General features: G+C 34.9%; 3 protein-coding genes across 3 annotated transcripts; all 3 read right to left on the bottom strand.

The window, feature by feature from the left end:
- Nucleotides 1-4,356: 4,356 nt before the first annotated feature.
- LOC117972103 (CD276 antigen-like) lies at nt 4,357-8,488 on the bottom strand. The gene is made up of 5 exons (XM_034920391.2): nt 8,426-8,488; nt 6,535-6,607; nt 5,312-5,665; nt 4,867-5,160; nt 4,357-4,689 (listed from the first exon to the last, which is right to left on the bottom strand). Exons 1-5 carry the CDS (start codon nt 8,453-8,455, stop codon nt 4,550-4,552), a joined length of 891 nt encoding a protein of 296 aa, XP_034776282.2. The 5' UTR covers nt 8,456-8,488; the 3' UTR covers nt 4,357-4,549.
- An 11,492-nt stretch (nt 8,489-19,980) lies between these two features.
- On the bottom strand, nt 19,981-20,787 carry LOC117398003 (G1/S-specific cyclin-D2-like). Its single transcript, XM_059014592.1, has one exon. It carries the CDS (start codon nt 20,776-20,778, stop codon nt 19,987-19,989), a length of 792 nt encoding a protein of 263 aa, XP_058870575.1. The 5' UTR covers nt 20,779-20,787; the 3' UTR covers nt 19,981-19,986.
- A 1,110-nt stretch (nt 20,788-21,897) lies between these two features.
- Nucleotides 21,898-22,707, bottom strand: LOC117398057 (testis-specific serine/threonine-protein kinase 6-like). The gene has a single exon (XM_034920389.2). The coding sequence runs from the start codon at nt 22,705-22,707 to the stop codon at nt 21,898-21,900; it is 810 nt and encodes a 269-aa protein (XP_034776280.2).
- Nucleotides 22,708-23,188: the final 481 nt, after the last annotated feature.

The raw sequence follows: 23,188 nt of genomic DNA, 5'->3' as shown, positions 1-23,188 counted from the left end.
CACAGTCCAAAGACTATATCAGCCTTGCGGACACTGTGTCTGTACGGACTGTTACGATAGAATATTTTACATGGACGCTGCTGATCATACTAAAATATACTACATATGTCCTTTCTGCAAGACAAAGGCAGATGACATTATTTCCATAATGGACGAACATCAAATGTCGGTTTCAAATGTCATCACGTTTCACCAGAATCTGCGTGAAATGGACTCAATATGCAAAACAACGATAGATGCTGTACCATACATCAAAATGGGATTTACCCTGCCAGACAAGGTCAGTGATTCAGTACATCATACCATTCAACGGATAATGGAAAAACCATGTGTGGCTGATGATGCGATCTCAAACTTAATCGTGGAACTGGAACTGGAACTGCAATGTGAAACATCACAAATATACCATCGGTTATCTTATGTAATAGCGACAGACTTGTTAGAGAAAAGAATCCAGGGAGGTTTGGCTGTGTGGATGCGTTTCATGAACTTTAGCAGATTCGACGAGTTTCACATCAGACACCTGGTGACAGCTTCATACACATTTTACACCACAAATCCTGCTCTACCCATGAATCCTACTATCAGACAACACGTTATAAATTGTGAACTACCCGGAGAAGACCAGTCAATCAGACGTATAATCTGTGATGCGGTAGACGAGCGAAAACAAAACCTACTTTTCTACCTATTGAAACACATGTACGTCCGATTCAGAAACAGGACCCAAAGTGACAAACCAGACGATCTTCCATACTGTTTGGTGTGTGAGCCAGAAAAAAGAAAGGTCAGGCTCGTGGGACTACGTTGTGGACATCTGTTCTGCACCATATGTTGTGAGGAAAAAACAAAAAATCAAATCTGTCTGATCTGTTTAAATAAAGAAAACACATTTGTAAAGGTTTATTGGTAAAATTAATGTAAACATTAGACTATTTTAATTAATCTCATGTAAAAATATTAAGTTTGATTTGCATGTATGTAATATGCTCAATAAACTATATTTGTTTTTTTACATTGTCAATGTATATACATTGTTATACATACAATATACATAGAAGACCTATTCACATGTATATCCACTAGATGGCACTTTTGTTACACGTTTTAATTAATTAATCTGCTATATGAGCAGACCACATAAAGCACAGAAAGGTCTGTTAAAACACAGGGAAGCATTGTAAAGCACAGAGAGGTGTGGTAAAACATATTAACAAAACAAACCCTGGTAATGACTTATTCTAAAATATACATACCTGTAAAACCCTCAAATCGAGGGAAAACTCATCCTAACAGGGTTGTGCGATATATGGACAGACACAGAGAGATGCTCAGACAAACTGGCTTTTATAAGATTATTTTATTCATCATGCCAGTTGTAAAGTATTAGGATGAGCTCCCAGCACGGCTCTTCCCTCCAGCTCGTTTCAAGGCTATCAGCGCTGTTGTTGTCAACATTAGCAGTAGGACGGGTATGAGTAAAAGAAGATGACTTCTAGCAATCGGAGCAGCGGACCTCTCTGAACCTGTCAATTACATTACTATTATCATTAGAAGCACAATACAAGCAGATATCAGCTTGAATTTCACACAACTCTCTACACTCTATGTGTTTAAAAAAATAGGAATTATTAAACAGTACAGCTAATGGGATGCTGTGCAATATGAAGGCGCTAGCCGGTGTGGTTTCTCACCTGTGTTTTTTATAACAGAAAAGCTTCTTCTTATAACCTGATCCAGTTTTGTGTTGTTGATGATGAAGGTGTAGGATGCGTTCTCATCTCTCTGCTCTAGCATCTGACTCCTGAGCTCCACCAGGCCTCTGCTGTCCAGGGATTGGCTAGTCCTGCTGCGCTCTGTGATGTCACATCCTGTCTCATTCAGCCACTGCACTGTAGCGCTGGGGTACCCTCTCGAGTAGAGAGTCAAAGTATATTGGTCACGACCCTCCATTATTATTATTATTATTATTTATTTCTTAACAGACGCCCTTATCCAGGGCGACTTACAATTGTTACAAGATATCACATTATTTTTACATACAATTACCCATTTATACAGTTGGGTTTTTACTGGAGCAATTTAGGTAAAGTACCTTGCTCAAGGGTACAGCAGCATTGTCCCCTACCAGGGATTGAACCCACAACCCTCCGGTCAAGAGTCCAGAGCCCTAACCACTACGCCACACTGCTGCCCACCTGTCCATGATGTCAATGTGTATTTGAGACTCACTGTATGGAGCTGGGAATACAGGGAAGACCTATTCACACATATATCCACTAGATGGCACTCTTGTTACACGTTTTAATTAATCTGTTATATGAACCACACATACAAAACAAACCCTGGTAATGACTTATTCTATTTAATCTGTTATGACATCTGCTTGTACTGTGCTTCTAATGATAATAGTAATGTGATTGACAGGTTCAGAGAGGTCCGCTGCTCCGATTGCTAGAAGTCATCTTCTTTTACTCATACCCGTCCTACTGCTAATGTTGACAACATTATTTTTACATACAATTACCCATTTATACAGTTGGGTTTTTACTGGAGCAATTTAGGTAAAGTACCTTGCTCAAGGGTACAGCAGCATTGTCCCCTACCAGGGATTGAACCCACAACCCTCCGGTCAAGAGTCCAGAGCCCTAACCACTACGCCACACTGCTGCCCACCTGTCCATGATGTCAATGTGTATTTGAGACTCACTGTATGGAGCTGGGAATACAGGGAAGACCTATTCACACATATATCCACTAGATGGCACTCTTGTTACACGTTTTAATTAATCTGTTATATGAACCACACATACAAAACAAACCCTGGTAATGACTTATTCTATTTAATCTGTTATGACATCTGCTTGTACTGTGCTTCTAATGATAATAGTAATGTGATTGACAGGTTCAGAGAGGTCCGCTGCTCCGATTGCTAGAAGTCATCTTCTTTTACTCATACCCGTCCTACTGCTAATGTTGACAACAACAGCGCTGATAGCCTTGAAACGAGCTGGAGGGAAGAGCCGTGCTGGGAGCTCATCTTAATACTTTACAACTGGCATGATGAATAAAATAATCTTATAAAAGCCAGTTTGTCTGAGCCTCTCTCTGTGTCTCTTTCCATATATCGCACAACACTGTTAGGATGAGTTTTCCCTTGATTTGAGGGTTTACAGTTCAGAATTAGTGAAAGGAAAATCATATGTATTACCAGGGTTTGTTTTGTATATGTGGTCTGCTCATATAAAATTCAGCTTGAATTTCACACAACTCTTTACACTCTATGTGTTTAATAATGAAAAACATAATTTAATAGGAATTATTAAACAGTACAACTAATGGGATGCTGTGCAATATGAAGGCGCTAGCCGATGTGGTTTCTCACCTGTGTTTTTTGTAACAGAAAAGCTTCTCCTTATAACCTGATCCAGTTTTGTGTTGTTGAGGATGAAGGTGTAAGATGCGTTCTCACCTCTCTGCTCTAGCATCTGACTCCTGAGCTCCACCAGGCCTCTGCTGTCCAGGGATTGGCTAGTCCTGCTGCACTCTGTGATGTCACATCCTGTCTCATTCAGCCACTGCACTGTAGCGCTGGGGTACCCTCTCGAGTAGAGGGTCAAAGTATATTGGTCACGACCCTCCATGATGTCAATGTGTATTTGAGACTCACTGTATGGAGCTGGGAATACAGGGAATGAATCGTTCAATATATTTATCGTGACTAGAAGTCTATATCAGGTAAGATGTATTAAATAATTTAGGTACAGTCACCTTAAAGATGTAAATATGTGAAGTTACACCCTAAATTATGTCTTCAGAACACCTCTTACCTGCTACTACGAGGCGCACGACTCCCCTGGTGTTCTCCATTTGGTTGGTGACAGCGCAGGTGTACCAGCCCTCATCAAACCAAGCAGCAACATGCCAGCTGTACAACTACATTCAAAGCAGATGGGCTTCAAACACATTCAAAGCAGATGGGCTTCAAACCCATAAAACTTGTTTTTTTTTTTACATTGTCAACAAGACCTATTCACACATATATCCACTAGATGGCACCCTTGTTACACGTTTTAATTAATCTGTTACAGATAGGTCTGGTAAAGTACAGGGAGGCATTGTAAAGCACAGAGAGGTCTGGTAAAGCATAGGGAAGCATTGTAAAGCACAGAGAGGTCTGGTAAAGCACAGGGAAGTATTATAAAGATTATAAAGCACAGAGAGGTCTGGTAAAGTATAAGGAAGCATTGTAAAGCACAGAGGTCTGGTAAAACACAGGGAAGCATTCAGAAATGTCTAGTAAAACACAGGGAAGCATTGTAAAGCACAGAGAGGTGTGGTAAAACATATTAACAAAACAAACCCTGGTAATGACTTATTCTAAAATATACATACTTTTCCTTTCACTAATTTTGAACTGTAAAACCCTCAAATCGAGGGAAAACTCATCCTAACAGGGTTGTGCGATATATGGACAGAGACACAGAGAGAGGCTCAGACAAACTGGCTTTTATAAGATTATTTTATTCATCATGCCAGTTATAAAGTATTAAGATGAGCTCCCAGCACGACTCTTCTCTCCAGCTCGTTTCAAGGCTATCAGCGCTGTTGTTGTCAACATTAGCAGTAGGACGGGTATGAGTAAAAGAAGATGACTTCTAGCAATCGGAGCAGCGGACCTCTCTGAACCTGTCAATCACATTACTATTATCATTAGAAGCACAATACAAGCAGATGTCAGCTTGAATTTCACACAACTCTCTACACTCTATGTGTTTGAAAAACATAGTTTAATAGGAATTATTAAACAGTACCGCTAATGGGATGCTGTGCAATATGAAGGCACTAGCCAGTGTGGTTTCTCACCTGTATTTATTGTAACAGAAAAGCTTCTCCTTATAATCTGATCCAGTTTTGTGTTGTTGAGGATGAAGGTGTAAGATGCGTTCTTATCTCTCTGCTCTAGCATCTGACTCCTGAGCTCCACCAGGCCTCTGCTGTCCAGGGATTGGCTAGTCCTGCTGCGTTCTGTGATGTCACATCCTGTCTCATTCAGCCACTGCACTGTAGCGCTGGGGTACCCTCTCGAGTAGAGGGTCAAAGTATATTGGTCACGACCCTCCATGATGTCAATGTGTATATGAGGCTCACTGTATGGAGCTGGGAATACAGGGAATGAATTGTTTATTATATTTATTGTGACTAGAAGTCTATATCACGTAAGATGTATTAAATAATTTAGGTACAGTCTCCTTAAAGATATAAATATGTGAAGTTACACCCTAAATTATGTCTTCAAAACACCTCTTACCTGCCACTATGAGGCGCACGTCTCCCCTGGTGTTCTCCACTTGGTTGGTGACAGCGCAGGTGTACCAGCCCTCGTCCTCAAACCGCACCAGTTTCAGTCTGAGGGAGGCGTTCCCCACACTGAACTGCTCTGGGAACAGCTGGGTCCGATTCTTGTAGGTTTCATTCTGCAGACCCAACTGGTCTCGACCGTAATAGAAACTGTGGACGACATGATCGGCAGGAGGGCGTTGCCAGGTAGCCACCACTTTCCCGAGATCAGCCCCCGCTTTATAGGAGAAAGAGCAGCTGAGAGTGACATCGCTGCCAGGAAGTGATGTCACTGGAGACCGGGGCACTATAACTGCATCATAAGCTGGTGGAAGAAACAATGTAAGCCTCTCGTTACACAGCAATTTCAGCCAAAGTAAACTAAGAAGTGTGCTGTAATCCTGTGGCTTTAGTATACATGTCTAATCTCCAAGTGCGCTTGGAGCGATTAACCTGCCCCCCCCTACAACACCGACCTTGTAGATATAGAAACACTAATTGTGCTGCAAGGTATTTCTTACAGATGTAGCTCATCTATTCCCTTGGAGACAGGTTAGTGTTTGCGCTCCAGTGTGTTGTAGGTGGACATACACTGTAATTAATAAAATAGTTTCTTAAATATCCTCCGCCAGACACATCCATTTATTATTATCTGTCAGTTCAGTTTGTCAAACTGGCTCTCCCCTCCCCCCTTCCCCCCCTTTCACAGGAACTGAACTTAGCTCACAAATAGCATTCTGGGCGTTGCGCCAAGGTCCGGGAGCGAGCTGTGCCAACAATCCTGAGAGCAGAGAGACACGGGGAAACATAGTATAGCTCCACAGAAACAGAGGGAGGGAGGGAGGGGGGAGGCAACTTCAGACTAACTTTATAATTTTGTGCATTAAAAATATTGCAGAAAACAGTTCTTTTCGGCTTTCCTGAAATGGCACACTGTGAGTACTGTGCTGTAAACTGGAAACTAATTACATTTCGTTATTGCCTAAAACTTCAAAGTTTTCCTTGCAGGAATACTCACAGGTCACGTATAATGCTTCAAATGAACCTTTAGTTCATGACACCACTTGCCTCATTTGCTTAGTGGAAGTCGAACCAGTTACAACTTAATTCCTATCACTACATAACATACAGGTAATCGTTACAACACGTCAAACACTGCGTGTACATTGCATTGTGGATTGTTCAGTAACTTACTCTGAGTCAAAAGTATCACATATAATAAAGAGATCAGTCTTTTATAGTCCAGAGTCCGACCTGGATGCATCACCTGAAATGAAATCATTATTTTCTTAATAGTCTGCCAATACAAAATCGAACAGTATTAAGTTTAGTGTTAATTATTAATAATTAGTCTAAATTTAGTAAAAAAAAAAATACAAAAATTCAAAGACCACCATAAGTAGCGACTTATTAGTCACATATACAACATGTCCTGACGAGCCTACAGTGTTATCATCGCGGGAAGACAATTATGATATTCAGGGCCACTAAGTGGACTAAATTTGATACGCTGAAACTGACCCTATAACCCTGAATATTTACAGTGTCTCCAGACAGTCCAAAATTCCCTGACTCCATCTGTTTTAACCCTAATGATGCAAATGACAGTTTTACGTCATTTCAGGATTTCAATCAATGGACACTTGGGATTGAAACTTAGTAAAGATGGAGAAAAACAAAACAGGCATATGTTTCAGAAAATATAAAGAATTAATAGGACCAAATAATACAGTAACTACATCAGGACAGACAGAAAAAAAAACAAAGTCATTTTTTTACTTGGTGTGTGTTTGTTTGTGGAAAGATAAGTTGATCACTGTCGTTTTTGTAAGAAGTGTTTGTTCTTTTCTGTGTATATGTGTGTGGAATGTCTTGCCAGAATCTGGCCCTTGGTCAGACATAGTTGACGTGTCACAATCACAAACATTACATTGACAGGTCTGTAGACTTGTATGTTTCTATGTAAGATAAGTAAGTTTTGTCATTTAATAAAATCAATACTTATAAACTGGCTAAGAAGACTCTTCTCTGGACTCTAGACACACATATATATACAGACACACAAATAACTAATGAGAAAAAACAAAAATTCAGAGACTATTTTTTCATAATGTTATTAATAAAATGTCAATGTTGGATATTATTATAACTTTGTCCACAGAAAACAGAACAAACGTTATTCACTGGCAAAATGCCTAGAATCTACTTAAATTTAATTCCACTGAGATTCACATTTTAACAAGTTTCAAAATGTGTAATACGAGTGTCATTTAGTGGATGAGTCTGTTTATATAACAAATGGAAAATTAAACAAATTTTACATTTAATAGTATTTTTATGGAAACAAGTCAAAAAAGACAATGATTAACTATTTTTTTCTTGTAAAAAAAAAAGAAATATCCACAAATAAATAGATTTAAGGTCATTATAAGGTATTTACTTTTATTCTTGAGATTTTGCCAGAAAAAAAAAGAAATGTCCACAGATAAACAGATTGAATGTCATTCAAATAAAAATATATTTTTAATGACTTATTTAAATATTTATAATTCTGTCCACAGGTGACACAAGAAACATATTTTATAACATAAACGTAGGATTTTTTCAATACAGTCAAATATTTTTATTATAATGACCTTGAATTCGTCTATTTATAGACATTTATTTTCACTGACAAAATGTTAAAATCTACTTAATTAAACTTAATTCCACTGAAATTGACATTTTACCAAGTTTCAAAATGTGAAATATGAGTGTCATTTAGTGGATTAATTTGTATATATAACAAATCTAAACGTAAACAAAATTTACATTTAACAATAATTCTATGGAAACCGGACAAAAAACACAATGATTAACTATTCTTTTCTTCTAAAAAAAAAAAAAGAATTGTCCACAAATAAATAAATAGAAATGTCACAACCAAACAGATTGAAGGTCATTCAAATAAAAATATATTTTTAATGACTCGTTTAAATATTTCTATGTATAAATAAATAATTACAAAAATATAGTTTTAAAATAAGATTACATATACATAAATACAAATCATATTATCAAAAGAAAATAAATCAAATATACTTACTTTTTTGTGAAAGTCCATATCGTGAGTCATTAAATCCTTCTCTCAATGTTGGTCTTAATTCTAGTTGAATTTCAAATGACTATATATAGAGAGAGAGAGACATTCAGCCCCCAAAGGGATTTTCCGGCTGAAAGGGAATTTCCATTTTAGACATAATACATGAGACACTTGGAAACTTTTATAAATTTCCAGAATTTGTAAGTTTCAATTAAACAGAGTCATTATAATAAAAATATCTGACTGTATTGAAAAAATCCTACTTTTATGTTATAAAATTACATACTAACATAACATCCTCCTCCCCATCTTCTGTGTGTTTGGCTATATAAACAGGCAACACCTAGGTTTGCCAAAAGTAACAAAGATGAGTCTTTTATGTCCTTCCCAGTCTGAATTGAACGGACCATTCGAACAGACAAGCAAAAATCTCATTTCTGAATATTTGACGGGTCTTCCGTATTATAATACTTCTGAAGACAGACATGAAAACAAGGCCTTGTTGACCCTCAAACGAATAGCCAATATCGTGATTGAAAAACATCAATCTGAATTCAATGAAATGCTCTGTAAACTTCGCATGGGACAAGGAACAGGTGTGGATTTTGTTCAAGACGTGGCAGAAAATATGTTTAAAGATGGCATTACAAATTGGGGTCGTATAGTGACTTTATTGGCGTTCGGGACAGTATTTGTCAATTATCTGAAAGAGAATGCGCTGGAACATGACATAAGAAGACTGGCCGAGAAATTCAGCGACTTTTTAACTGGGGAAAAACGAGAGTGGATCTTGAAGAACGGAAGTTGGGAAGGATTTGTACATTTTTTTTCACGTTAAAAATACAAATGTCAGTATGATAATTTTTATGTTACTTTTCATTGGTCTTATAAAGATCGGGACTATTTTTATATTGCTGATGACATGAGAAATTGGAAGGAGGAAGTCTGTAATGGGGTCTTGTGTAAAGACTTTGGACAAATACGTATTGTTAAATCTCGTTTAAATACTATTTTTTAATGTCATGTATTTGGTTTATTGAAATTTCACATATATGTAATATTTTGTCAAACGGTTAAAGTCATGTTGATCCAAGAAGACTTACAATTGTTATAAAATATCAATATTTTTTTTTTTTTTAACATTCCAGAATGTTTCATTTCTATAATATCTTTTCTGAAAATCAATAAAAGGACTCGCAGGTCTCATATATATAATTTGTTTTAGTATTTCTATCTGTATTTTACAATTATATTATATTTTGGAAATCTTTAATATTAGGTATCCAAAATCTTGGACGATCTGGTTAAAACGTAAAAATATTATTTATTTGTGAGGTCACGACACAATGTGCCTGTCTGTCTGTTTTCCATGTCTGTTAAATACCGATGAATTTCAGATTTCTGAGAATAGATGTTAATAATATAAATATAATTGTTTTAATTTTCATGTCAATTTGAGACAAAGAGAAAGAGAGAGAAAGAGACAAAATTGAATGTATTTGTATTTAGTTGCGATTGTAAGTCGCCCTGGATAAGGGCGTCTGTTAAGAAATAAATAATAATAATAATAAAATATACTGGCATTTTCAATAAAACATAATTTAATTTCCTATATGTCTGTCTGTGGTCTATGCGTTTCCACAATTACCAATAATACACAGAAGTCACTTGAAAAACTGAATATCTGTCTATTTTAATGAAAAAGAGTCTAATATGGTTATAAATTGGGTGACCTTGACTAGTCCAGGACAACCATGTGGAAATATATCTTCTGTGAAAACTGAAATTATAAATTTTGTATTTGACATGTTATCTAAAAATTGCCATTAAGTCAAAAATATTATATTTTTTTCTTTCAATTGTCCTTATTGTATCAGAATCGCAATTCATATTTATTTCACTCACTTTTACATTTCACCAAAAAAAAGACAAACAAATTATTGGAAGAATGAACCTTTAATAATAATTCAACTTTTTAACAATCAAAACATACATTGAAAAAAACAAAAAGCAAATGTTTTTCACATTTATTTACAAATGATTAATAGGATTGAACAATCAAAACATATTACATGGAAACAATATTATACAGTAGTCTGTTTATTGGTCTATAATTAAGGTCCTGCCATGACAAATGATTAATAGGACAGATAATTAAATATATAAAAATATTTTTTGTTCATATTATTATTTATATTATTTACAAATGTCAGACTATTTTAGGACAGTCCATGGATACATTCCCACATATTATGTGGATTCGTGCAGATTTTGCACCGATAACAAGGAAACATGATTGGATTTAAACCAATTGTCTCATGTCTATTGTGACAATTCTGACAAACGTGTATACATATGTCACCTAAAAGAAGACAAAAGATGCATTGATTTGACTTTATATGTCTAAATTTAAGAAATGTAAATAATTCAAAAAATGTCTGACAGGCATGATTGTTTTTGACTATGTTATATAGTGTTTTACAGTCTTCTGGTGGAGTAAATTGTCCAATGTTTTTGTAGACTGATAGAAAATGTATGTAAGTATTATTAGTTTTTCGTGATGGGACTTGGACCTGAAAATCACTGGGTGTCGTCAAATCATTAAAAAAATAGTCTATGGGTGTTACGTCGGCAAGACTTGGCAGGTCGGTAAAAAAGTCAACAGAGGCATCAAAATCAAAATACATCGTGGAGACGTTCTGAGACTGTGATTGACTTTTTTCACTAGATGGAAAGATTTGTTTACCTGTCATTGTGACTGTGATGTCAGGTCGACAGAGTCCTGTTTCTTCAGTCGATGGAAAAGTAAATTGTTGGCCTGTTAATATGGTTTCCGGCAAGGAAGATCTCATGACTGTTCTTTCTTCATTCGATGAAAAGGTACATTTATTTGTGTTTGTCTTGTCAGGCGAGTAGGATCGCACGAATTCTGTCTCTTCAGTCGATGGAAACGTAAATTGTTGACTTGTGAATGTCTCAGTCGAGGAAGATTGAATGACTGTTGTTTTTTCAGTCGATGGAAAGGTAAACTTACTGGTCTCAGGCATACAGGATTGCCCAAGTTCTGTTTTTTCATTCGATGAAAAGGCAATATGTTCAATTTCACTCGATGAAAACATAAATTGTTGACCTATAATAGTCTCAGGCAAGTAGGATCGTATGACTGTTGTTTCATTTGCACTGGTCTCAGTTGGATACGATCGTTTTGTTTCTGGCGGTCGACAGAGTCCTGTTTCTTCAGTCGATGGAAAAGTAAATTGTTGGCCTGTTAATATGGTTTCCGACAAGGAACATTTCATGACTGTTCTTTCTTCATTCGATGAAAAGGTACATTTATTTGTGTTTGTCTTGTCAGGCGAGTAGGATCGCACGAATTCTGTCTCTTCAGTCGATGGAAAGGTAAATTTGTGGCTTGTGAATGTCTCAGTCGAGGAAGATTGAGTGACTGTTGTTTCTTCAGTCGATGGAAAGGTAAGTTTACTGGTCTCAGGTGAACAGGATTGTATAAGTTCTGTTTCTTTCCTCGATGAAAAGGCAACATGTTCAATTTCACTCGTCTCAGATCGCATGACCGACGTTTCATTTGTTCTGGTCTCAGTCGGATAGGATCGTTTTGTTTCTGTCAATGACAATTTGCGACTTTTTTTGTGCCATAGTTTTTTCTTCTGTTTCAATTGCAATTGCAATTTTCTCTTTATATACAATCTTAATGTTTGATTTTGTCTGATCAGATGGTTTTCTTGAAATTTAAGAGACGTAATTGTTTTATGTAATTTCTGCATTTCTTTTATTTGCATATTTCTTGTCTGTGTTTCATTTTTAATTAGATCTTTGAGTCTGTCTAATTCTGTCGTGGCGTTATTAAGACGATGACAATTTAGAGACATGACATGTACTAAAGACATTGAACATATTGTGTCGATTCTATCATATATATCATCTGGAGTCAATGTATTTGAAGAAGGTCTTTCTGACCCGTGTAATAGAATTGACAAAGTGTCTATATAACTTTTCAAAATTGATTTTGTTTTCAGATATTGGCCAGGTAAGTCAGTCTTTGTTTTTCTTACTTGACATTGAATAGTTTTTAATGACTGTTCATTATTTGTCAATTTTGTCCTTTTTTTCGGAGATGCCTTTGTCCTTTCTGTCCTTTCTGTCGAAGACACCTGTGTCCTTTTTCTTGGAGACGGGTCTGTCGTTTTTGTGGAAGATGTTTCTGTCCTTTTTATTGGAGACAAATTTGTTTTTGTTGTCTTTTTTGTTGGAGACAAATTTGTCTTTGATGTTGATTTTGTCGGAGACACATTTGTTTTTCTTGGAGACGGGTCTGTCGTTTTTGTGGAAGATGTTTCTGTCCTTTTTATTGGAGACAAATTTGTTTTTGTTGTCTTTTTTGTTGAAGACAAATTTGTCTTTGATGTTGATTTTGTTGTAGACAAATTTGTCTTTGATGTTGATTTTGTCGGAGACACATTTGTTTTTCTCGGAGACGTTTCTGTCCTTTTCGTGAGAAGCGTCTCTGTCTTTTTTTTTGGAGATTTTCCTTTGTCTGTTAGAAAGAAAAAGAAAAAAAACATATTTCTATTTAATCTTTTCAGACCTGAAATATAATAACAATTATAAGTCACTCTGAATAAGACGAATAAGACTGTCTGTTAAAAAAAATTTAAGAATATAACAATAATAATATTACGACTAATAATGTTAATGATGACAAAACTATTTCTGTCTCTCCCAGTCTCTTCCTTTATCATTTATTTATTTATATGAATAATAGATAAAGAGGTAAAAAAAACAAAACTATATAATAAAATTGTATAAAATAAGTTTTTACAGAAGATGTATTTGAATTAACAAATATGATGTTAATAAGTAAACAAATATCATGTTAATAAGTAAATGAAATTAAAATAAGTAAATGAATTAATAAGATAAATAATATAAAATTGTGTTTCTTAATTGGAGAAATACGTTAATAATAATATTATATGTATATTTAAATATGTTTCAAAATAACTTTTTATACAAATTTTATTTTTAAAAATCATTATTCATATTAATGGACATTTGGTCCAAAAAATAAATAAAATGTAATTAAATTTATGACATTATTAAAAATTAATACATTTAAAACAAACTTAATATATTAATAGACCTTAAAATTTTCTAAATAAATCTATAAATATTATTGCTTTATTATATTCAAAAAAAATAATCAAAATAGTCTATTAAAATAATAGAAGAACTTAATATTTGTTCAAAAATATTTTATATTAATGTCTAGATTCTTTGGAATTTTTTGTCAAAAATAAAGAATTTAAATAGTCTGACAAGATTTGTTTTATAACGATTCATACAATATAAAAAGATTAGTAAGCGATTTAGTAAATCCTTTAAAACATATGACAAATCTCCAATAATTTTAAAAATGTTAATTTGTTTTTGTATTATTCATTTAAAATTAAAAACATTTACCGGGACATGTCTTCTTGATTAAAGAAGAATCAAATTCTTTCAGTCTGCAGATTGATACAGAAGATTCTGTTATAATTTTTCTTTGTATACCAGAAAGTAATTGTTTTTTAATACAAGACATGTTACTTGTCGTAAAGCATACAGGAGAAATAATTCTGATAAAGAGAGTCATCTATTTATATGATACTATTTACAGGATGTGAAACTCTTAGTCTAGTTTTTGGCCTTGAAAGGAAAGTCTCCCTGGAGACAAAAGAAAACATGATTATATGACCTATAAGTGGGTGTATAACTTTAATGTTAAAATAATGATTAATGTCGAGAAAAATTATGCATTCGATTGGTCAGACAATCAGAACTCCAACAATCTCTCCTTTGTAATAATGACCCTTAAAAGTCCTTGGTATTTTCAATATATTCTGGAATGGGTCAAGACCCCAAGAAAGAAAATATGAAAACAGGGCCAAAGACTACAGACATTAACATGGAGACTGAGGAACGAAATATTGAAGACAATGAAGACTATAAACAGAAAAAAGTAAGAACTAGAAAAATGTGGGAACGTATTAATTCATTGTTTATGTCTTTATGTCATCTAATTTTACCTTTTATTTCACAGGTAAGATTCAGTTCATTGGTTCAAGTTTATCATTTACCAGAATATTCATTTGATGAAACTAGAAATGGAATATCTTGGGAACAAATGGCAAGGGATCGCATACGTTTTCGAAGAAGAATACAAGAAATTAACAAAGTGATTGAATACTGTTTAGAGTCAAAACATAGAGACAGAATTTGGAATAAAATAACAGTTTAAAATGTAATAGATTGACTTTGAGTCTGCCTTCCACCCCCCCATCCTTTGACATCTTAAGAAAAAAAAGTGGACTTTATTGATTACTGGGGTGTGGCTTAACACACACATCGATTATATATACACAGAGGACAAACAGTAAAACACATGGCACCAGAAAATGGAATTTATTAATTTTGAAGCAAGAGAAACAAATTCTACTACTGAGAATGAATACATCATCATCTCCGATACTGAAGAGGACAGAACAGATGAAACAGATGAATCTACACAGGTCTCAGAATATACAGAAAACGATGAAGATCGCAGATTTTGTTGTGATACAATAATATACGACGACGACAGTGAAGATGTTTTGGGACAAATGGAAAAGACATTGAAAGACAGACAAAAGGACAAAAGAAGAAAAAAAACAAAAATGTTCGTCATGACATTTTCATGTTCAAAAGATATTTTAAGATTTATATGTAAATACAATACAAGTGACTTTTATTTCAAGACCAAACGACATGAATTATATGTCCCATTAGGAATGGCTACGACAAATAATCTGATTGAGAAGAAAGACTTTGATTTTTGTGAAGAAAAAATGATGAAATTGTCACATTTGTCAAAATTAGAATGTTGTCTTCAAATCAATATTGATGACATTGATGCAGTCTTGACAAAAGACCTTTGTCAATTTAAATTACATTTACCAGACGTGGACAATTTATTGATGTTTTTACAATTGGACCGTGGAGAATGCTTTTCAATTGTGTCTAATTCTAACAGACTGAGTCGTTCGCATACATGTGATTTCATCATTGAAACAAAGTCGAAACATTTGTTAAAATGTATGAAACGTCTTTCAGAACAATTGGGTCCTTGTTATTTGGAAATTTAAACTGTGACATTACATGTAATCTGTAAAATGGAAATCCCTTTTCTTTGTTTAATTGGAACTTACAAATTCTGGAATTTTATGCCGATTTCCAAGTCTATGATCTATTATGTAGACAATGGGAAATATTTTTGGGATGGAAAATACTTTTAGACTGGAAAGTCCCTTCGGGGAAAGAATGTCTATTATGTCATTAGATTTATGTCTGGTTTCTAGTCATTTGAAATTCAACTAGAAAAAAGACCAACATTGAGAAAAGGGTTTAATGACTCACGATATGGACTTTCACAAAAAAGATAATATATTTGATCTATTTATCTTGTTTTGTATAATGAATGTAAGTTAGTTTTATTGTTAAGATTTGAATTTTATATAATTCTTATTAGTTTCAGTATTTTTTGGATTTTTTTATAATGGTATTTATCATTATCTGTCGTATAATATGTATAATATGTAATTGAATTGTTTTTATATAATATTAATACAAACAATTGATAACAAAAAAGGTCATGATGATATGTGGAATTTATATTTCTTTTTTTTAAATAAAAGATTTTTATAGGTTTCTTTAATATTCATATATATTGTATCTTTTATGATATATAATTGTTTTTTAATACATATTTATCGTTTATTAGACATTTTTGTATTTTATAATATTTTACTAATTATCTGTGTTTTATAAAGTTGAGTTATTCTTTATCAGACTTCAATATGGATTTAAAATATTTATGTTTTACATAGAAACATTTAAAGGAGTTGTTAAAAATATATTTTTATTTGAATGACCTTGAATCTGTTTATCTGTGGACATTTCTTTTTTTCTGGCAAAATCTCAAGAATAAAAATAAATGTTAATGACTTTCAATGTATTTATTTGTGGACATTTCTTTTTTTTAACCAAATCTAGTTAAAATAAACTTTTTCTAATTCCATTGAGGCCTTTGACTTGTTTTCATAGAACTAATGTGAATTTTGTTTAAGTTGTATAAGGACCACAGTCAGAAAGTATTTTACAAGATATATGAGACCCATTTCCCCATTCAATGTCCCCTATATAAGTTTCAATAGACCTCATAAAGGCAAAAATTATTGATATAGGATACCAAATAGGTAATGAGAAAAAACTTTTTGCAAAATTATTGACTCTGTCCAGAGGTGACAGAACAAAGATATTTTGTTATATATTATTCATTCATTCTTTCTCCAGTCCTTAGGAGAGTCGGGGGGGGGGGGGGGGGGGGATTGTCTTGTTACATTAACAGTGTAACACATGTGACACCTTTTGGTTGACTATAGGATATACAGGCTGGTTTTACTATATTATATATTCCGTAAAAGAAAAATCTGTCAACAAAAGAAGATATAAAACAAACCTGTCAATACATATATGCAGAGTGAACTATAGAGGCCATATATGTAAAACTCTGAGATTAAGTATTTTGTCCAGAATTGTTGGCGCAATGCCCAGAATGCTATTTGAGAGTTGGCACAGTTCCCAGAATATCTGAGACAGAAAAAAAAGGAAGGGGGACGACGGACACGGTCGACAGGCAATATATAATCCCCCTCCCGAACCAAACCATTCCCATTACACGACACTATATGTTAAAAGTTCATGCTGATTTAAAGTCGGTTCTCGCCAACATAAGGCAGTCTTTGTCAAATACTTTGTTCTAAGACATTTATATCACGTTGAAAAAGTAACATAATATGTGTCTAGAAGGGACATATACAGAAGGGACATATATTTTTTGACTCAGTTTATTAAATTGTTAAAGAAAAAGTATCTTTTGTTTTTAATAATTTCAACAAACAAACAAAACAGATACATTGAGAGAAAAATAAACATATTACAACATTACAAATTATTCAAATGTCCATTTGACTTGAACTGTATTTCAATGTGTCAATGTGTTAAAAACCTTCAGAAGAATGACACGCATATTCGGTTCCATGCACAAAATACATATCTCATTGACTATCATATTACATATAAAAATAGTATTATTACATTGTACCGTTATTACTAAAATAGTTTTCAACAAACAAACCAGATACATTAAGAGAAAAATAAACAGCGTATGACAACATTACACAGTAGTCTGTGTTGGATAATATATGTCCGTTTGACTTGGACTGTATTTCAAGGTGTTAAAAACCTTCAGAAGAATGACACGCATATTCGGTTCCATGCACAAAATACATATCTCATTGACTATCATATTACATATAAAAATAATATTATTGTACTGTTCACTTATAAAGACATAAGAGAAAAGAAACCATAATTCTGAAAATGCACAAAACAAAAGAATGGAAAACAGTCTGTTTGTTGGATAATTATAATTCAAATGTCCGTTTGACTTGGACTGTATTTCAACGTGTTAAAAACCTTCAGAAGAATGACACGTATATTCGGTTCCATACAAAATACATATCTCGCTGACTATCATATTACATATAAAAATAGTATTATTACATTGTGTTGTTATTACTAAAATTATTGTTAAAGAAAAAAACATTTTGTTTTTAATAGTTTTCAACAAACAAACCAGATACATTAAGAGTATGACAACATTACACAGTAGTCTGTGTTGGATAATATATGTCCGTTTGACTTGGACTGTATTTCAAGGTGTTAAAAACCTTCAGAAGAATGACACGCATATTCGATTCCATACAAAATACATATCTCGCTGACTATCATATTACATATAAAAATAGTATTATTACATTGTGTTGTTATTATTAAAATTATTGTTAAAGAAAAAACATTTTGTTTTTAATAGTTTTCAACAAACAAACCAGATACATTAAGATGATGACATCATTACACAGTAGTCTGTGTTGGATAATATATGTCCGTTTGACTTGGACTGTATTTCAACGTGTTAAAAACCTTCAGAAGAATGACACGTATATTCGGTTCCATACACAAAATACATATCTCATTGACTATCATATTACATACAAAATACATATTTCGCTGACTATCATATTGCATATAAAAATAGTATTATTACATTGTGTTGTTATTACTAAAATTATTATTAAAGAAAAAAACATTTTGTTTTTAATACTTTTCAACAAACAAACCAGATACATTAAGAGTATGACAACATTACACAGTAGTCTGTGTTGGATAATATATGTCCGTTTGACTTGGACTGTATTTCAAGGTGTTAAAAACCTTCAGAAGAATGACACGCATATTCGATTCGGTTCCATGCACAAAATACATATCTCATTGACTATCATATTACATATAAAAATAATATTATTGTACTGTTCACTTATAAAGACATAAGAGAAAAGAAACCATAATTCTGAAAATGCACAAAACAAAAGAATGGAAAATAGTCTGTTTGTTGGATAATTATAATTCAAATGTCCGTTTGACTTGGACTGTATTTCAACGTGTTAAAAACCTTCAGAAGAATGACACGTATATTCGGTTCCATACACAAAATACATATCTCATTGACTATCATATTACATATAAAAATAATATTATTGTACTGTTCACTTATAAAGACATAAGAGAAAAGAAGCCATAATTCTGAAAATCCACAAAACAAAAGAATGGAAAATGTTTTTCTACTGTCCTTTCTGGCGCAATTCTTTCGACGCTTCACTCGTAACAATATATATACGTAACAGATTACTATACTGAGAAAATAAGAAATGCATAAGGCGCACATAAAGGCAATGTATCTTTTGTCCAGTAAAGCATGAAAGCCACTGTAATAGTCTCCAATATTTAAACTGTTCCATCCGAACAAAGCCGGAAGTGCGAAAACATAAGAGACTGTCACAAAAAATATCAGAATATAGAAACATCTTGGTATTCTGGAACTGTTTGTCACGGGTCCTTGAAAAATCATACAAAGTCTTTCCCAACAGACCGTATTGATCGCGGAATACAGAAACAAAAATCCAAATCCAACAGTCTGTCGAAGGACCATCAATCCCGTCAGCGATATTGAAGAACTCAGTTTGACCAACAAACCAAAGGAAAACAAAATCTGTCCAACAAAAACATACAAATAGGTCATGTAAAAAGAAGGACAGTCTTTTCCTTTCGATCCAAATAACCAAACCCAAAAATGAGCTTGATATGAGCAAAAGACAGAGACTAACGGCGAAACAAATCGTCAGCCAATTTGGTAATCGCAAATGCGCATCCAATCCGGTCCTGTTATATAAGAGGACGAGACATTCAGAGTCGGTCAAATTCAGACAAGCCATTGTTTTTCTTTGTTCCAGTCAAAATTCAGAATGACAAGAGTGAAAACAGTGAGTCTTTATATAGACAGATATGTGGGTGGATGAATTTTCTCAAAGAGGTATGGTAAAACATATTGAAATATTGCTGATAGTATAAAATTATTGACAGACCTGTTTCATCCTGTTCACCAATAGTGTCTCAATCTGGTCCTGGCAAGCCTTCAGACAATCCATTTCTGTGTTGATGATCTTGGCCAATATATTAGTCAAATTGTCCACGCAAAATGTCTGTTTTCCATCTTCCAAGTGAAGTCCGGAAATAGCAGCCCCAACGCTTCCAGTTGCTATGATCGAAGGGGAGTATAAGGCGAAATTAAAGTCTGTGGCGCAAAGGGCAATAAACGTCTTGGTATGTTTGCGAATCAATGGCAGTTTATTGCTGGGTAAGGGCAGTTGTTTCACAATGTGTTCAATGAAATCATGTGGAGTCACCGCTGCAAGATTCCATTTCAATTTTTCTAAAACCAGTAGTTCCCATTCCAACAAGTCTTGACGTTTGATGGAATTGTCAGTATAGATGCAGAGTTTTGCTGAAGTTAAAGGATATGTCTCTTTTAATTTCGATGCCAGGAACATACAAACTGTCCCCAGTAACTGCAGATTAGATTTTATAATGGGGACCAGGGCTAAAAATCTGTCCAGGTAGTTCATAGACAAGGAAAAAACTTCTTCTTCACATTTCTGTTCCTCGCAGACGTCCAGCATCCAAGTTGCAACCATCCTCCTCATAAAAGGCTCAATGTCCTTTTGGACGTTTTTAAAATAATTACATTCAGGTTGAAATTGTTCTTCGATACTTAATAAATTTACCAAAGTTCGTTCATTATACAATAAATTTGGGTCTGGACCGACTTTCCTGACGGTATCTATTTCGCAACAAAAGAATTCCATTATTTTGTTTGAAATTATATATACAATTATTGGAAAGAAAAATTTTAAAGCAACATATATGCAAGCCTGAGGGCTTTCCAGCACATTTCAGAGTCAGTCAAATTCAGGCAAGCCATGTTTAATCTCAAAACTCAGAGTGGGAGGGTGAAAACACTGAGTCTATGACACATAAAACAGATGCGTGGGTGGATGAGTTCTCTCAATAGACCTCAGTTGGGGGATTTCCGTAGAATGGTGACAAATTACTTTGAGAAAAAAAAAAATTCATAAACAAAAGTAAAGGTAACATTTTCACCTTTTAAAAAAGCCTTGATATTAAAAATTAATGTACACAGACAACACATCTGCGCAAACAATTGGCATCAAAAGGACAGATTTCGTCACACAGGGGCGAGGGATGAGCCTGGGTTGCAGTCTGAGTCCAAGACTGTTCAATATTTACATCAGTGAATTAGCAACAATGTTGGAACGGTCTGAGACCCTGGCTTCACATTACATGACACTGAAGTTAAGTTCCTGTTCCACGCAGATGACCTGGTCTTGCTGGCATCCACAGAGAACGGCCTACAGCAAAGCCTGTCATTTCTGGAGTACAAAAGAAGATGATTCTATAATCTATAATATTAATAAACCTGTCAAAATCTGGCTAAAATTAATTGATAGTGTTAATGAGGTATGGGGTCCATTCAGTGGGTGTCAAAGATGATGAAGACACAGAAGACAAGGATTCCGACACGTCAAAACACAAGGAGAATCATTTTTTCTGGAAATAAAAAAGGGTAACAAAATATTCTGGGGACAGTGCCAGAAAATAGATAAGATGTCTGGACATTTGTTCATAAGGAACAACTGCGAGGCCATTGTAGAATTTAGAATTTTAACTTTCACAGATAACATATATTCCCAGATGAGTGTCCTGGACTGGTCAAACTTATCCAATTTATTTGAGAACGATAAGATAAACTGGAACATGACAAGGTTTCGAATTCAACCCCCTACATCATTTCATGTTAACAATAAAAATAAATCAAAGTCTTACAAAATAACATTTTTTAAAAAGTTGAACGTTTGTACAGTACAGCCGGATACCGGCCCACTTTAATCATATGTTCCTATCGCCTACGTAGTTGTCAGCCACTCGTTATCGGCGACCTGGTTGATGGCCGGCCGGATCGAAGGGGTGAACTGCAGCAGAAGACCAATAAGTACTTTGCATTTATCCTCCACCACCACGTCTTCGGGATAGACCACGCCCCGCTTCTGGAAGCGCGGCAGCTTGCTGACGTTGGATTCGTCGAAGGGCATGTAGCCGGTCGTCATGACGTACAGAATGACCCCGAGGCTCCAAACGTCATACTTTTTGGGGTCGTAAGGGACCCCGAGGAGAACTTCGGGGGGCGTGTAGACAGCGGAGCCGCAATAGGTGCTGCTGACCTCCGGGTAGCCGTGCGCTTTCCTCCCAAAGCCGAAGTCTGTGATTTTGACCTGGTTGCCCTCAGTCAGAAGCACGTTTTCACACTTGAGGTCCCGGTGGACTATGTTGTTCTCATGCAAGTAGCTCACCGCGCTCACAATCTGAATGAACATTTCTTTAGCTTGCGGGCCTGGGATGTGGTTTAGCTGTTGCACCCTCTGTAGTAGGTCAGTCTCCGCCACCTCCATGACGATATACAGCTTCCCGTTGCAGACCTCGATGAATTCGTAGACCTGCACAACGTGCGGGTGCTTGAGCCCCTTTAAAATAGCGAGCTCCCGGGGCAAGAATTTAGTAACGAAATCCGGAGGAGCTTTTCTCCGGTCTATGATTTTTATTGCTAAGTTTTTCTGGTATTTCTTGGACTTGGCCAGCTTGACTTTCGAGTAACTGCCTTCCCCGATAGTTCCCCCGAGTTTATACCCCAGCTCGGACAATAACCTGTCTCCAGACATCATTTAGGCCTTTACCTTTTTAAGTAACATAAGTTTATTTAATAAATATTTATATAGTGTATGATTCTGGCCAAGTATAGGAGTGTGTAAACCAGTGAGTCAAATGTGCTGATCTGAAGGCGAGCTGAAAGATAGCTGTTTCTCAATGTCAAGCGATAAGCGTAGCAAGAATCCATTTAAAATAACAAGATGGTGCCGAATGCCAGTTCAGCTTGCCACACTTACAGCAATGTTTCAGATGTGTTTTGAAATGCAGATGGTCCTTGAATGTGCTGATGTAAATCACTGTACTGAATGTAAGGATGGGGGACTTCAGTTTTAGGTCACCCAGGAAACGCAGAGATTTGTTTTATTACAATGCGTTGACTGTAGAGCCACTTGATTACATTTTGTTGCTGCTGTGGGTAATGAAACCTTGCAAGAGCTGGCACCACAATTAGACAACATTCTACTGCAGCGTGCTACATCTGAGGCTGGGAGA

Source organism: Acipenser ruthenus, chromosome 48, assembly GCF_902713425.1.
Source record: "Acipenser ruthenus chromosome 48, fAciRut3.2 maternal haplotype, whole genome shotgun sequence".
NCBI lineage: Eukaryota > Metazoa > Chordata > Actinopteri > Acipenseriformes > Acipenseridae > Acipenser > Acipenser ruthenus.
This window is presented reverse-complemented; position numbering and strand designations above follow the sequence as displayed.